The 16,976-nt window shown below is 31.4% G+C and overlaps 1 protein-coding gene and 1 pseudogene across 1 annotated transcript; both read left to right on the forward strand.

Moving 5' to 3' along the window:
- The first annotated feature begins 5,472 nt into the window (after positions 1–5,472).
- Positions 5,473–7,231, forward strand: LOC145949341 (cationic peroxidase 2). Its single transcript, XM_083067588.1, has 3 exons — positions 5,473–5,949; positions 6,045–6,207; positions 6,622–7,231. The coding sequence occupies exons 1-3, from the start codon at positions 5,554–5,556 to the stop codon at positions 7,038–7,040; spliced, it is 978 nt and encodes a 325-aa protein (XP_082923714.1). The 5' UTR covers positions 5,473–5,553; the 3' UTR covers positions 7,041–7,231.
- A 6,758-nt stretch (positions 7,232–13,989) lies between these two features.
- Positions 13,990–16,531, forward strand: LOC109804948 (cationic peroxidase 2-like; annotated as a pseudogene).
- Positions 16,532–16,976: the final 445 nt, after the last annotated feature.

The following is a 16,976-nucleotide window of genomic DNA, read 5'->3' on the forward strand; positions in this document are numbered from 1 at the left end:
TAATATTAGGAATATTGGTAATGAGATCTAGCTCTTGCATTTAGATTTATATTCTAATAGGATGTGACATAATAATTTAGTTAAGATTTATTTTCTTTCATTATGTTTTAGGATAATTGTTATTTTAATACATTAAATTTTATTTGAATTTTAATTATTTTTGTTTAAATTAAAATGTGATACTATTTTTTATGTTAAATATTGAATATCCATTATGATTTTTTTTATTTAGTTTTATCTATTATGTATTATGGCATTAAAAAAATATCACATTTTGAATATACAATTGAATTGTATTAAATAATTAGAAGAAATTTTTTATTATTTATAGTAGTTATATTTAACTCTGGAAAAAATAAATTATTACCGTTAATGATTTTATCAAACTTTTTGCTTGTTTTTTGTTTGTTTACCACTTCAAAAAAAAAAAAAAGTTTTTTGTCAGTGACCTGTTCTTACTTAATTAATTTGATTGGCAGGTATATATCTCCCATCGATCATAATGAATCATCTAAGCTTAACATTCATAAATTCAATCGCTCGCTTATATGTGACAAGGAGTTGGACTAAAAAGTCCATTGTTTTCATAAATATGAAAAACTTCATGCTCTATGATTCATAAATATTAACATCAAGTGGGACAGATGCACCTTCGTATTAATGACGAGTGTTTACATTATCATATTATATTATATTATATTATATTATATTATATTATATTATATTATATTATATTATATTATATTATATTATATTATATTATATTATATTATATTATATTATATTATATTATATTATATTATATTATATTATATTATATTATATTATATTAACAGATAATTATAAAAATATTTTATATATTAATTAAAATTAATAAAATAAAATATTAAATAATTTATAAATTTTTAAAATTTTACAGACCTAATTTATATATTAAAAACTTTAAAATCAAGATTAAATAATTAAAATTTAATATAAAATATGAGTTATTAAATAGAATAAATCTAGATAGAATTATTTTTGAAATAAATAGATTTTTTCATATATATATATATATATATTATTTAATTAATCATATATATTTTCATCAACAATTTGCAGCTACTTAAGAATTGCAATTCAAAATTTGTGTTAAAAGTTTAATATAATATATCAAAACAAAATTAAATATACTAAAAGTAAAGAGTTAACAATGAGTTAAAAATTAAAAGAAATTACATTAAAATTAATATAGAAAAAGCACACGTTTAGATTCTAACAATTGAACGTTATATTTCGTAGTTCGGATTCGGACTAACAAGTATAATTCTTAATCTGAAGTATCTCTTGTGTTATTACATACTGAAGTTCTATTTTTGTTTGTTTTTTTTTTCCATAAGCACTTATGAAATAAAAAATAATAATTTTCTTTATAAACTAAAATTAGTTAAGGTACAATTTAATTTATACAAAAGTTATTTTTAATTTTTTTTTATCTACAAATACAATTTACAATAAAACTGGCCAATATTATAATTTTTCTGACAGCAACAGCACTATATAAGTAGGGTTTCATGCCTCCTATGAAGATGCAGCACAATTAAAGATTTTATAGCTACTGATATATATATATATATATATATATATATATATATATATATATATATATATATATATATATATATATATATATATGTATGTATGTAATTGATGCGAATACGTATATAGGTTGGAACACGTACGATTGGTAGAACTGCTTCTGAATTTTCGCAGACAGAATATACAGCTCAAATAATACGTATTCTTCGATCAAGGCTTCGTTTGTCCAAACTCTGCAACAAATTTGCCCACAAAACGAAGCAACAAAGCCAGTGGCTGATTATAAAATTAAAATTACAAGAAGTTGTTTTCATGTATATATTATTTGGAGAGGTTTTTCTGAGCATGATTCTTTTGATTTATCTTTTGAAAAATGGTATTTTTTTTTAAAGATTTTTTCTTCTTACAATAATACTAATAAATTTTTGAATAAAAATCTGACTTAGTCATGAGAGGGTTAAAATAGTGTGCATAGAATTCTAAATTCAAATCATGATATCATCAATGTAATTCTGATGGATAAAAAAATCTAAATTACCTATCACTAATGTCAATTTTAATTTTTTTTAAGTTATATTTTCTTCATCCCATAATAAATGTAGTTTTAAAAGAAAAAATAAGTCAAAATAAGTTATATTAACTTTTTAATGTAGTATTAATTATGTATTTTTCATTTTTGTCCCTAATAATATTATTTAGAAAGAATTTTTTATGTTACGTACATTGTTTCTCATAAAAAAATTAATTTATAAATTTCATTTTATAAAATTATAATTTTATTTATTTATTAAATTTTTTATTTGTATAAAATAATTTAAGATGACATTTACTTATTATGAAAAAAAAAGTATAAAATTATAATTTTTATGGTCATCACATTAGTTTTGCTACAAATTAAATACCTTTATGGGGATCAGTTGTCTGTAAAACAAGGAAAGTACATTAATTAGATTTGAAATCACAATATGAAAGTGTTTAAGGAGGAGAAAATGAGGAGAATAATTTAAGGCATTCATATATCTTGACCAAAATATGTTCCTCACATTACCAAGTCATGACAAGGGCAACAATATTGTAGTTAATGGTCATTTAATCCTATTATAAGGTTAAAAATGATAAGATTTGGAAGGAAAAGAAATTCTACATAGTGAACCTAATGTGGTGGAAAAGAAAATAGAGTTATCTCCATCGTCTCTATTATGAGGATCGCCTAGGTAGTTTTTATCCTTCAAAGACAACCAATCCAATATATTTGACGTGCATGTAAAGTTTATACGTGGTTGCAATGTTTTAGTGCGAACGTAGAAAAAACATACTACTTTGATTGTTAATATAATTAAAAGAAATTATTCACGTAAATTAAGAACGTTAGTTTATTGTTTTTTTTTTTTTAAAAGAACAACAACGTTAGTATTATATATTGTTTGATTTTGTTAATCTCATAAAAAATAACTTATTTTTTAAAATTATCATTTTCTGAAACTTCATATCAAGAGTAAAAAGAAACAGTGAAAATATAATTTTTATTCAAAAATGATGCAAGACAAACGAAGAAGAAAAAGTAAAGTTGAAATTTAAATTAGAAAGAAATTGAAAATAGATTTTTTTTAATATTTTAAAAATAATTTTAGTCTCTTTAGTTTCTATTTAACCAAATAAGAGAAATTTTAAAAAATAAAATAAAAAACCCTCTCTCTATATTTTCTTTTTCTCTAAACAAATATAGGATAAAAATAATTTGTTTGCAGGTTTAATAATTTTAAATGAAATATATTTTTTGTAAGACGTGAATGAACAGTTTTAAAGATGTTGACGTATCAATTAATCCATTATAATGGATGGTAATGTGAAGAAAAATTGAAAATGACCCATCTCACCTGTTACTCTCAAGTAGCAAGTAGAAAATCCATAGCCTTGATTCATCTGCAATTTCACGTGCTTAACTAATGATGCATATGGAGATATACATCGCAAAATTATTTCCACAATTATTTCTGAGGAGTCAAGTTAAAAAACCTTTAATGTTCCCGTACAATCATTTTTAAAGTTTTTTTTTTAAATTTTCTTCACCAAAAATATTTTTAAAATTTATTTTTAATTTATATTTATCATATTTAAAAATAATATTATATCATAATATAAATTATTTATCATAAATTCAATTATAATTTATATATATAAAATAATTATTAATATAAATTTTAAATAAATATAATATTATGTATAATTTATTATTAATTATATATATTATAAATAGCATTCTTAAGGACCCACTTAAAGTGTTAAATATATTGTTGATTTAAAAATATTGTGTTCCTCATGTTTTATTATTTTTTAAGACCCATCATTATTATAAGAAACTTAAAAGGCTATGTTACATTTATTTTAAAATAGAAACATTTAGTTTTCTATTTATGAAATATGGAATTTTAGTTTATTCATTAGTTTGATGTTTGTTGATCATTAAATTTTGACATTATTTAATACTTGGCCACCGTTTAAGTAATATGATATTTAATGACGTGATATATAAAAATAAAAATTAAAAATAACATACAAAAAGATATTTATTTATATATATTTTTACGAGTAATTGATATTTATTTTATTTATAAAAAATTTATTTATATTTTTTTATTTCTAAATATTATGTTATTAAGTGTCGTATTCCTTAAATATGAATAAATATTAAATTTAATAGTTAAAATATGTTAATTTGATAGACGAACTGAAATTTTATATTTTTAAAGTTAAAAAACTAATTATCTTTATTTTAAAATAAAGAGACCGAAATTATTGATTAATGAAAATAGTGAAACTTTTAGTCAAACTAATTAAAAGATAAAGGCTTTTGTATATTATTATTTCATGATAAAAAATATATTATTAAATTCAAATTGTTTAATATTATATCATAAACATATTATCAAGGTGATAATATTCATAATTGATTAATCATTTGTCTTAGGTTTTACCTTTCCAAAGTCACTTTAGATCCAACTAATATATATGTATGAGTCAAATTGAATCAACTGGCTAAAATAAATAAATCTCTCTCGTTACTTTTGCTTCACAATATTCAAACCAGATATGGTATTAGAGAATGAAAGCCCTTACTTCTCAAATCAATAGAAACTGATCATAATCTTTTTAAATTCTACATCTAATGTACCAAAAGAAAATTCAAAATTAATCTTCCATTTAAACAATAAATCTGGAATTCTAATTTTATATGTTAAATGCTTTTACAACTCAAGCATAAAATTTATGTTATTTTGTATAATGACATTTCGAATCAATGACTTCATGTACACTGCTCCAAACTCCACCGACCATGGTTCAACATAATATTATGATTATGACTCAACTTTAGTTCCAATAAAACTAATTAAAATCATAAATTAATTATAATTTCAACCCCCGGCCCATTGAAACGAAAAGTGATATCTACAAAAAGAAAAATATATTTTAGCTTTTGTTTAAAAAGAAAAAAAGAAAGTGCGGTAGGCTAGAAGCATGACTCACATTGGGATTTTGAGCCAAAAAGAGAGTGAGAAAGAAATAAAGAAATAAAAAGTTAGATATGAATTTCTTAGGTACTGTTCGTGGCATCTTCCGAAATTTCGTTGCCTTCGAACGTGACAAGGCAAGCGCACTATTGGATTGAGCCCATTACACAGAAAGATTCCAATTCTTGCAAGTGGAATAAGAAAAAGTTAACGTTGTTTGACAAAATGCACTCTCGCCACGCGGAATCGTTTGCATTATCAATGTATCCCAGTAGTCACAAGACAAAAGACATGACCCCAGCTTCATTATATATCAACCCTTACTCATATACCAGCCTCCTTTGCTTACTCATTCTCCAAAACTTTGACCAAACAATCCTTATAAATGCCTCCTCCACATCACTTTCTATTCCACACTCTCTCATTCACTTAGGTTACGTGGTGCATTTGAAACTCTTTCCCAAAAATGGAAGGACGTAGTTTGCACTCCCTAGTGTTTCTTTTGCTTGCTTTGGCCATTGTCAACACGGTGCATGGCCAAGGGACGCGTGTAGGGTTCTATTCGAGTACATGTCCACGTGCCGAGTCCATTGTTAAGTCCACAGTTCAATCCCACGTTAATTCTGATCCTACTTTGGCTGCTGGGTTGCTTCGAATGCACTTCCATGATTGCTTTGTCCAAGGTTGTGACGGTTCCGTTCTCATTGCTGGTTCTGGCACTGAGAAAACAGCATTTGCAAACCTTGGTTTAAGAGGTTATGAAGTCATTGATGATGCAAAGACACAGCTCGAAGCTGCATGCCCTGGTGTTGTGTCTTGTGCTGACATCCTTGCTCTTGCTGCTCGTGATTCCGTTGTGCTGGTAATTAACTCAGATTATATTGCAATGTTTGAATCTCATATGCTTTTATGTAATGAATTTATAAATAAAAATTTGTCTATATTTTTGCATGGCAGAGTGGTGGACTGAGTTGGCCAGTGCCTACTGGACGCAGAGATGGACGCATATCACAGGCTTCCGATGTAAATAACTTGCCAGCTCCTTTTGACTCTGTTGATGTTCAAAAACAGAAGTTCGCAGCAAAGGGTCTAAACACCCAAGACCTCGTCACCCTTGTTGGTAATTAATTACTTTAGACATATAAGTTTGTTTAAACACTTCAAATCAATAAATTAATCATCATTAGAATTCCAAATAAAACTCGTGTGGTCACGTACGTAGTATCACTTTGCCTTGTACGTGACAGCTCAGTTCTAACTGGATAATGGAAAAATGCAAATAGAATGACAATTACATCAACTTCATTGTTGACTTTTTCACGTCACTTTTTTTTATTGCAATTTGTTATACGTAAAGATCATTATAGAATAATTTTTTCCGTGTTATTTTTCTATCATTATCAAGTGATGTGACATTTTGTAGGTGCTTGTGAAATTCCAAAATCAACACTCAAATTAATTATAAGTTGAACTAATTGACAAACAACTTTAGAGTGTCGAATTAACGAATTTATTTTGGTGAATATATAAATAGGTGCACATACTATTGGTACTACAGCATGCCAATTCTTCAGTAATAGATTGTACAACTTCACTGCAAATGGCCCTGACCCTTCAATCGATGCTTCATTTCTTCCTCAACTACAAGCACTATGCCCACAAAACAGTGGTGCTACCAACCGAGTTGCACTAGATACCGGGAGCCAAAACAAATTTGATACATCTTACTATAATAATTTGAGGAATGGACGTGGAATTCTCCAGTCTGATCAAGCACTTTGGAATGATGATTCCACAAAGAAAGTTGTACAGAACTACTTGGGCTTGATAAGAGGGTTGCTTGGATTAAAATTCAACGTGGAATTTGGAAAGTCTATGGTGAAGATGAGCAACATTGAGTTGAAGACCGGTAGTGATGGTGAAATTCGTAAGATATGTTCTGCCATCAACTAGCTTGCCACTTAAAACAATAAATTAATTGCTTCTAAAAGTGGTTTTTATTTGTCTCTGTTGGCATTTGCCAGTGAAGTGTTTCATATACATTTGTGGTTTGGTTTTGCTTTTTTGCTGGCAAGATTGAAAGTGCACAAGTTACAAGAAAATGTGATATATAGAATAAATATACTCTTCTTGTTGTTGGGAAATGGCATCATAATTTCCCTTGTCTGTTAACTCAAAATGGGCACTGAGCGGAAACGTAAAATTATCACACCAGAAATTTTAGCGTGGAAAAACTTTTCTCAAGAAAAACCACGGGACCAGTAGGCCACTTAATCTTCCACTATAAAAATAATGGGAATACAAAATACAATAATATTGTATCCTCAATTTGTGGATGACACTCACAAATTGGCTCACTATTTTTCTCTCTTAGAGAAACTCTCTCTAAGGCTCTCTCTATTTCTTCAAACTATGAGTGGAAATGCTTCACTCTTGGATGATTAAGCCTCCTCTCAAGCCTCCTATATATATACTTCAAGAATGCATCATGGCCATTGGATATATGTGACTAGAAAACACCACAACCATTGATTTGATACTTGGTCATTATTAATCCACACCTACCTCACCTACCACACTTATCACACCTACCACACTTATCACACCTACCACAATAATTTTTTTTTCTATGGCTGGACCCGTCAATTCTCCCCCTCCAGCCATAAAGAGGGATTATCCTTGGATTACTTTAGGGTTGATGCTAAGCCTGCAACTTCTTTACAGACTTCTATCTTCTCTCTTGGTAGAGATTTTGTCATCATATCAGCCCCGTTGTCTTTGGTGTGTATCTTCTCAATCTTGAGCATTTTACTTTCTAACACATCACGGATCCAGTGATACCTTACGTCGATGTATTTCGACCTTGAATGAAATGTCGAGTTTTTGCTGAGGTGTATGGCGCTCTGACTGTCGCAGTAGAGAACATAACTTTCTTGATCTTGTCCTAATTCTTGTAGGAATTTCTTCATCCACAGGATCTCCTTACAACCTTCAGTGATTGCAATAAACTCTGCTTCTGTGGTGCTTAAGGCAATGCACTTTTGTAGTCGTGATTGCCAAGAAATAGCTCCCCCTGCAAAAGTAATCAAGTATCCTGATGTAGACTTTCTTGAATCTACATCTCCAGCCATATCTGCATCTGAATATCCAGTGAGCATTAAATTTCCATTGCCAAAACACAAACAACTTTTGGCAGTTCCTTTCAGATATCGTAGTATCCATTTCACAGCATTCCAATGCTCCTTTCCTGGATTTGATAGAAATCTGCTCACAACTCCTATAGCATAAGCAATATCTGGTCTTGTACAGACCATTGCATACATAAGGCTACCTACTGCAGAGGAATAGGGAACCTTGCTCATTTCTTCTTTTTCTTCATTCACTGGGCATTGCTTCTTACTCAATTTGAGATGACCAGGTAATGGAACATGCACAGATTTGGCGTTATGCATATTAAACCTTTCAAGAACTTTCTTGATATAGTCTTCTTGTGACATCCACAACATTCTTTTGGAACGATCTCTAATTATCTTCATTCCAAGAATTTTCTTCACTGAGCCCAGATCTTTCATGGCAAAGGACTTGCTTAATGCCTTCTTGAGAGCAGCTATTTTTGTTTTATCCTTTCCAACAATTAGCATATCATCAACATACAACAATAGTATGATGGACTCACCATTCTCATAATTCTTCACAAACACACACTGGTCTGCGGAGGTCTTTTTGAAATTATGTTGGGCCATAAAAAGATCAAACTTCTTGTACCATTGCCTTGGAGCTTGCTTCAGACCATAGAGGCTCTTCTTCAGGCGACACACAAGATGTTCTTTGCCTGGTTCTGCAAAGCCTTCAGGTTGCTCCATATAGATTTCTTCCTCTAAGTCTCCATGTAAGAATGCAGTTTTGACATCGAGTTGTTCTATCTCCAAGTCTAGCTTCGCAGCTAGGCCGAGAATTGCTTTGATGGATGTCATCTTCACTACTGGTGAGAAGATTTCTTCAAAACCTATTCCCTTTTTCTGGTTGCACCCCTTAACAACAATCCTTGCTTTGTATCGGGGTTTTGTGTTGTTCTCTTCAGTCTTGAGCTTGAACACCCACTTGTTTTTCAATGCTTTTCTTCTTTGTGGCAACTCCACTAGTTCATAAGTTTCATTCTCCTTCAGGGACTGCAATTCTTCTTCCATTGCTTGCAACCATTTTTCTTTATCATTCATCTCAATGGCTTCTATAAAGCTTTGAGGTTCTCCCTCATCAGTAAGATTAACATAATCATCTGAGAGATACCTTTTTGATGGTTGTCTGACTCTCATTGATCTTCTAACTTCAGGTTCTTGTTCTTCCTGATTAGTCTCCATTTGTTCTTCTTGCATTGTTTGACTTTGTTCTGACTCAGACTGTTCTGTCTGATTAGGTTCATCAATTCTTTGAGAAATCTCTCCCCTTGAATTGTTTATCACTATGGGCTTGAATCTTGAACCTCCTTTTGCTTTGGCTTCTCAGGTTTCTTGATATCTTGGATCGTTTGATCCTCAAAGAATATCACATCTCTGCTTCGAACAATCTTCTTATTTACAGGATCCCACAATCTAAAGCCAAGTTCATCTTTTGGTGAACGAAGGTATATACACTCCTTCACTTTAGCATCTAACTTTGTTCTTTCATCCTTAGGAATATGTACAAAAGCCCTGCATCCAAAAACTTTCAGGTGACCATAGTAGGCTTTCTTTCCAGACCATACTTCTTCTGGTATCTCTCCATTTAACAGTCTTGAAGGTGACAAATTAATCAAATCAGCTGCAGTTAATACTGCCTCTCCCCAGAATGACTTGGGAATTTTAGCATGAGAAAGCATACTTCTGACTTTCTCTGCAATCGTTCTGTTCATCCTTTCAGCTACTCCATTCATCTGAGGAGTCTTGGGAGGTACTTTCTCATGTCTGATCCCATGAGTCTTACAATAATACTCGAATGGACCTAAGTACTCTCCACCATTATCTGTTCTTATACATTTCAACTTTCTTCCAGTTGCACGTTCAACTAAAGCATGAAACTCCTTGAAAGCTTGAAGAACTTGATCTTTTGTCTTTAATGGATACACCCACACTTTTCTGGAGTGATCATCAATGAAGGTAACAAAATATTGAGCACCGCCAATGGATCTTTCAGATGTAGAGCAGACATCTGAGTGAACAAGATCCAGTATATGCTTTCTTCTTCTTGCATCATCTGGTCTTTTAAAAGATACTCTATGTTGTTTGCCTGCTAGGCAGTCTTCACAGGATTCAAGTGGCTGCCCTTTAATATTTGGAAGATGATCCTTTGCGAGAATCTCCAAGCCCTTCTCACTCATATGGCCTAACCGTCTGTGCCATAATTCTTTGGATGCATCTTGAGCAACATTCATATCTCCCTTACATATCTTTCCCTGCATAGTGTACAAGGAGCCTTCCTTCTTGCCACGAGCAACAATCATGCTTCCTCGACTAAGTTTCCATCTGTCGGCACTAAATTGATTTATCATCCCAGCTTCGTCTAACTTACTTACTAAGATAAGGTTAATCGCATGTCTGGAACATGTCTTACCTCCTTCAGCATAAGCTTGTTTCCATTTTCAGTCATTAGAGCTATTTCACCAATGCCAACAATTTTACTTGTGACATGATTTCCCATCTTCACCATACCAAAATCTCCTTTTTGATATGATGAGAAGAATTCTTCATGAGGTGTGACGTGGAAAGATGCTCCTGAGTCAATTATCCAAATGCATTCATCAAATGCAATATTCAAATAATTTTCTTCTCCGACAAGAAATACATCATCTGAGGTTACTGCAGTAGTAGTTCCATCTTCCTTCTTTTTTCTTGGGTCGATTTGGTCAGGATGGACTGTTCCAGCCTGTTGGTCTTTCTTCAAGAATCTGCACTCAGACTTCCTATGGCCTGGTTTCCCACAATAATAGCAACATATTCTTGTACGAGATTTGGATCTACCTTGTGATTTTCCTCGTCCTCCTTTTTCACGATTCTTGCTCCTCCCTCTATTGTCAATGACATTGGCTTCAAACTGATTGTTTAAGCCTCTTTCTCTTCGTCTTGATTCTTCATTTAGCAAACTGTCTGTAACAGAATCTAGACTGAGCTTTCCTTCTGGAGCAGAATTGCTGAGAGTGATAATTAAAGTGTCCCAGCTTTCAGGTAGAGAACTGAAGAGCATAAGAGTTTGCACCTCATCATCTATGTTTATTTCTGCTTTCTTCAGTTGATTCACAAGACCTTTGAAGGTATTCAGATGTTCGATCATGTTTTGACCGTCCATGTACTCCAACTTTGCAAGTCGTCTGTAAAGGTGGGCTTTGTTCCTAGGTGTCTTCTTTTGAATTAAAGATTCAAGTTTTGTCCACAACTCATACGCATTGGTATAAGTTGATACATGCTCGAACAAACTTCGATCAATATACTTTCTGATCACAGCTACAGCTTTCCGATTCAGGATCTCCCAGTCTTTATCAGTCTTCCCCTCTGGCTTACTTTGCTGGGTGATTGGCTCATACAAATCCTTGCAATATAAATGGTCTTCCATCATCGGCTTCCAATATGAGAAATTATCAGCAGTTAGCTTGAACATATCTCCATCATGAGTGGTGGTACTCTCCATCTTGAATTATACAGGCTGAATAGTGTCCAACCACAAGAATAATCTTTTCTGATGTGGAAGATCAGATAAAAACTGCAACCACAGAGCATACTAAGAATTTTCTTATGAGAATGACACCTTAGTCTTCAAGAGCTCTGAGAGCTCTGATACCACTGTTGGGAAATGGCATCATAATTTCCCTTCTCTGTTAACTCAAAATGGGCACTGAGCGGAAACGTAAAATTATCACACCAGAAATTTTAGCGTGGAAAAACTTTTCTCAAGAAAAACCACGGGACCAGTAGGCCACTTAATCTTCCACTATAAAAATAATGGGAATACAAAATACAATAATATTGTATCCTCAATTTGTGGATGACACTCACAAATTGGCTCACTATTTTTCTCTCTTAGAGAAACTCTCTCTAAGGCTCTCTCTATTTCTTCAAACTATGAGTGGAAATGCTTCACTCTTGGATGATTAAGCCTCCTCTCAAGCCTCCTATATATATACTTCAAGAATGTATCATGGCCATTGGATATATGTGACTAGAAAACACCACAACCATTGATTTGATACTTGGTCATTATTAATCCACACCTACCTCACCTACCACACTTATCACACCTACCACACTTATCACACCTACCACAATAATTTTTTTTTCTATGGCTGGACCCGTCACTTGTTTTCGGCAATAATCATATCGTCTACCCGGCCGCCATCTCTCTCTAATTAATTTGGTTTTAATTAAAAATAGTAGATGCTGATTAGTTTGCAAGAAAAAAACACTATAATATTATAACAAATAAATAAAGTCATAAAGTAATCAACTTTTAATTAAGTGTTTAAGTCATGAATATTTGATGCTTATAAGTGGCGTTTACCACACCCTCAACATAGTATACTCTTGTTTTGGTAACTCGTTAGAGCTATATCTAGCTACCATTGATACATCTTAATATATATATAATTATGGGATGATCAGCATAGTCATCGACGTTTTTTCAACATATGTAATTTCTCTCAAGATAGGGAATCACTTCTCTGTGACTTCCATTGTCTAGGTACATTAGGCACTTTCTTTCAATAACGCATTTCGTAATGCCATGATACAGTTTCATAAGTATAGGCATTATAAAATCATATGATCCAATCACAAGCCAACATATAAACGTTAACATCCTGAAACAGGGGATTCGCGCTTAGCAACATATATCATAAGAATTAGACATTGCTCTTTAAATTCTTGCTTAACGTCAAGATCACAAAGAACAAAGGTTGTTCTTCGTGGCTCCCTGGCTTAGCGACAAAACAATTGGAACTCCCTTTGGTATTGTCGTTTAGCGAGATCCATCTCCCTTAGTGAACCAACACATAACTTTTCTATGTAAACTTGTGCTTAGTGAGACAAGACTCGCTTAGAGATGACTCTCCTGTGAACCATATTGGTTCTCGTGCTCAACACATTTCAGAGGTGTTTAGTGTCAACCAAACATAGAGTTTCTTTAACTTTTTGATGGTGCTCTCTTGCTAAGTGAGAGATCTTCTCGCTCAACGCAGGCTCACAAAATATTAAATTACAATTTCAACCTCATTGCCCATTGCAAAGGAAAAAGTGTCATCTACAAAAATAAAAGTATATTTTAACTTTTGTTTAAAAAAATAAAAAAGAAAGAAAGTAAGTTGTAGACATTCTTTGACGAAATGCACTTTCACGTTCACGCGAAATCATTTGCATTATATCACTGCAATGATCCCCAATAATCACCAAATATGAGCTCAACTTCATTATGCAACCTTAGCCATATTATAGTTTGTAAGCACTATTTTTATTTTTAATTAATTATGATATTGATATAAAATATTTACTATTAGAGGTAATAACTATTTTTTTGTCAAAAATATCAAGATCATATATAATAAATATTTTTTTAATATAATTTATTTCACACCTAAAACAAGAATTCTAATCCTAAACAACTTGAGTTGTAACTATTTATGTGAATGAATTTTGGTTAGGTACTATAACGTCCTCCTTTTGCTTACTCATTCTTCAAAACATTGACCAAAACCTTCCTTATAAATACATCCACTTCATCACATTCTATTTGATACTCTCATTTACTTGCCTAAGTACAAATATTATATATTTCATATAAAGTTAATCATCCATACATTGTCAGTGTAAAGTTTTTTACATTGACAATCAATAATATCTTTTAAATTATTTTATTTTATTTTTATTTGATTAAATAAGTAAATGACATGACACTATTAAAAGATATGATTAGTTGCCAGTATAAAAAACATTTACACTGGCAGTGTATAGGTAATTAACTCTTTCATATAATATACATAACATTTCATTAGAATTAGATCTACTTCACTTAGGGTGGTGAATTTGCAACTCACAAAAATGGAGGGACGTAGTTTGTACACCCTAGTGTTTGTTTTGGCCATTGTGAACACGGTGCATGGCCAAGAGAGGCGTGTAGGGTTCTATTCGAGTACATGCCCAAACGCTGAGTACATTGTTAAGGCCACAGTCAAATCCTTCTTTACGTCCGATCCTACTTTGGCTGCTGGGTTACTTCGATTGCACTTCCATGATTGCTTTGTTCAAGGTTGTGACGGTTCCGTTCTCATTGCTGGTTCTGGCACCGAGAGAAAAGCAGCTTCAAGCCTATTGGTTTAAGAGGATTTGAGGTTATTGATGAAGCTAAGAAACAGCTCGAGGCTGAATGCCCTGGTATTGTGTCTTGTGCTGATATTCTTGCTCTTGCTGCTCGTGATTATGTTGTTCTGGTAATTCACTCAAATTCTATATATTTATCGGAATTCTCATGTCCAATAATTAAATAATTAAAATAAAATTCTATATATTTCACCTTATTAAGTGATTTATAAAAATGAGTTAGCATAGTTCTACTTAGAGAGAGACATAATGTGTCTTTATTGGTATAGTGCAAGTTAGAGTTGAATTAATATATTTTGATGTGAGGAGTTTATAAATAAAATATGCATATATGGCTATATTTTTGCATGGCAGAGTGGTGGACTGACTTGGCCAGTGGCAACTGGAAGCAGAGATGGACGCATATCAAAGGCTTCCGATGTCAATGACTTTCCTTCTCCTTTCGACTCTATTCAAGTTTTGAAACAAAAGTTCGCAGCAAAGGGCCTCAACACTCAAGACCTCGTCACCCTTCTTGGTAATTACTTACACGTACAAGTTTGTTTACACTTTACACACTTCAAATCAATCACTTAGTTAATCATGCATCATTAGAATTTCAAATAAAACTCGATCATGCGATCGCGTAGTATCATTGGTGCTTTGTGACAGCTCAATTCTAACTAGATATAGTGGCAAAATGCAAATAGAATGACAATTACATTAACTTCATTGTTGACTTCTTCACGTCACTTTTTAATACACTTTATTACACTTTATTACGATGTGACGTCTTTTTATACGTCCTTATGAAATTCAAAACCAAGACGTACTCAAATTAACTTGAACTAATTGACGAACAACTTTATCTTTTATATTTGCAAAGAAAATGTTATAAGAAATTAATCGAGATTAAGAGTTGAACTAACGGATTTATTTTTGTATAGCTGCACATACGATTGGTACTTCAGCTTGCCAGTTCTTCAGTAATAGATTATACAACTTCAGTGGAAAAGGTTCTGACCCTTCAATTGATCCTTCATTTCTTCTCAAACTAATAGCACTATGCTTGCACTAGACACTGGTAGCGAAAACAAATTTGATATATCTTACTATAATAATTTGAGGAACGGACGTGGAATTCTCCAGTCTGATCAAGCACTTTGGAATGATGAATCTACGAATACAGTTGTACGGAAGTACTTAGGCTTAAGAGGGGTGTTTGGGTTAATATTCAACGTGGAATTTGGAATATCTATGGTGAAGATGGGCAACATTGAGTTGAAGACCGGAAGTGATGGTGAAATTCGTAAGATATGTTCTGCCATCAACTATATAGCCATTTAAAACAATAAATTAATTGCTTCTAAAAGTCGTTTTATTTGTCTCTGTTGCCATTTGGTAAACTAATTGCTTCTAATTTGGTAAATTTAAAAAAAATAAAAGATTGTTTAGTTTGCAGGAAAAATAACACTATTATAATATTATAATAAATAAATAAATAAATAATCGACTTTAAGTGTTTAAGTCATGAATATTTTATTAAATCTTTCTTTTCTCCCACTTCCCCTAATATTTAAAAGAAAGATAGAACTGAGGTCAAAGATTCTGATTCTTTATTTCTTTTATTTTTCTTTCAAATATTTGAACTAATTATTTTTAAGAAATCCTTCGATTCTCTTTTCTTCATTTCTTTCCATGTAAACACTAAATGGAAATATCAACTTTATGCTATAGCAATTAATATGATAAAGTTTATGTTTTCTATCTTAAAAAAAAAAGGTTATGTTTTCTAAACAATCGAGTGCGATGCATATAGATATCGTGAATATAATTCGTTTTATTTTTAAATTGGTTCAACCCGCATGAGGAGGGCTTAAAGTTTAAATCAGGCATCAGTTGTATGGGTGCCTTATGATAAACCTACAATGATTTATAGAACATTGATCTATATGTTTCAAAGCATTAATAATATCAGATATCTTTTTTTAAATATAACTCATTTATATGTGTATTTTTATGTGATTTTTGAGATTTCTCAAATGAAAAAAATGTACTAATACACTAATTTTCTGCGGGCTTTTTAATTTAAGGAAGATGGACAAGATTGAAAAGCTTCAAAATTCGGATTTAAATGCGTTAGGTAATCTTTATTGTCTATCGAATGCTTTAAAAATATTTCACTTTTTTTTTTACAAATAAAAAAACATATATCATAGATGAAATTGCGCTTGAAATTAAACTTGATTCAATATCTGTTTGATGGAGATTTCGTTAATGAGCTCTTTTTACTCGAACTAGCAAACTAGCACAATTCTTCAATTTAGATATGTAGAGATTTAACAAAAATATAAAAATGAAGATAACACAAAATGACTAACTAGAAGAACAAAGAGACAAATAATCCAGGATGATTAACAAGTGCTAATTTCCAAATACTCATTAATAGTAACTGAACAGTAATCTTCATACACATAAACACTCAAATGAATTGAGTGAATGATGCATACATTGGCAATATAAATCATCATTCAATTACATAATTGCAGGATTACAATGTATAATGATTTTTAAG

Source organism: Cajanus cajan, chromosome 1 (genome assembly GCF_000230855.2).
Source record: "Cajanus cajan strain Asha chromosome 1, NIPB_CcT2T_4, whole genome shotgun sequence".
NCBI classification, from domain to species: Eukaryota; Viridiplantae; Streptophyta; class Magnoliopsida; order Fabales; family Fabaceae; genus Cajanus; species Cajanus cajan.

Coding starts and splice junctions, on each gene's coding strand:
- LOC145949341 (XM_083067588.1), top strand. CDS start 5,554: ATGGAAGGACGTAGTTTGCACTCCCTAGTGTTTCTTTTGCTTGCTTTG. Junction 5,950..6,044: donor CTCGTGATTCCGTTGTGCTG/GTAATTAACTCA, acceptor TTTGCATGGCAG/AGTGGTGGACTGAGTTGGCC. Junction 6,208..6,621: donor AGACCTCGTCACCCTTGTTG/GTAATTAATTAC, acceptor ATATATAAATAG/GTGCACATACTATTGGTACT.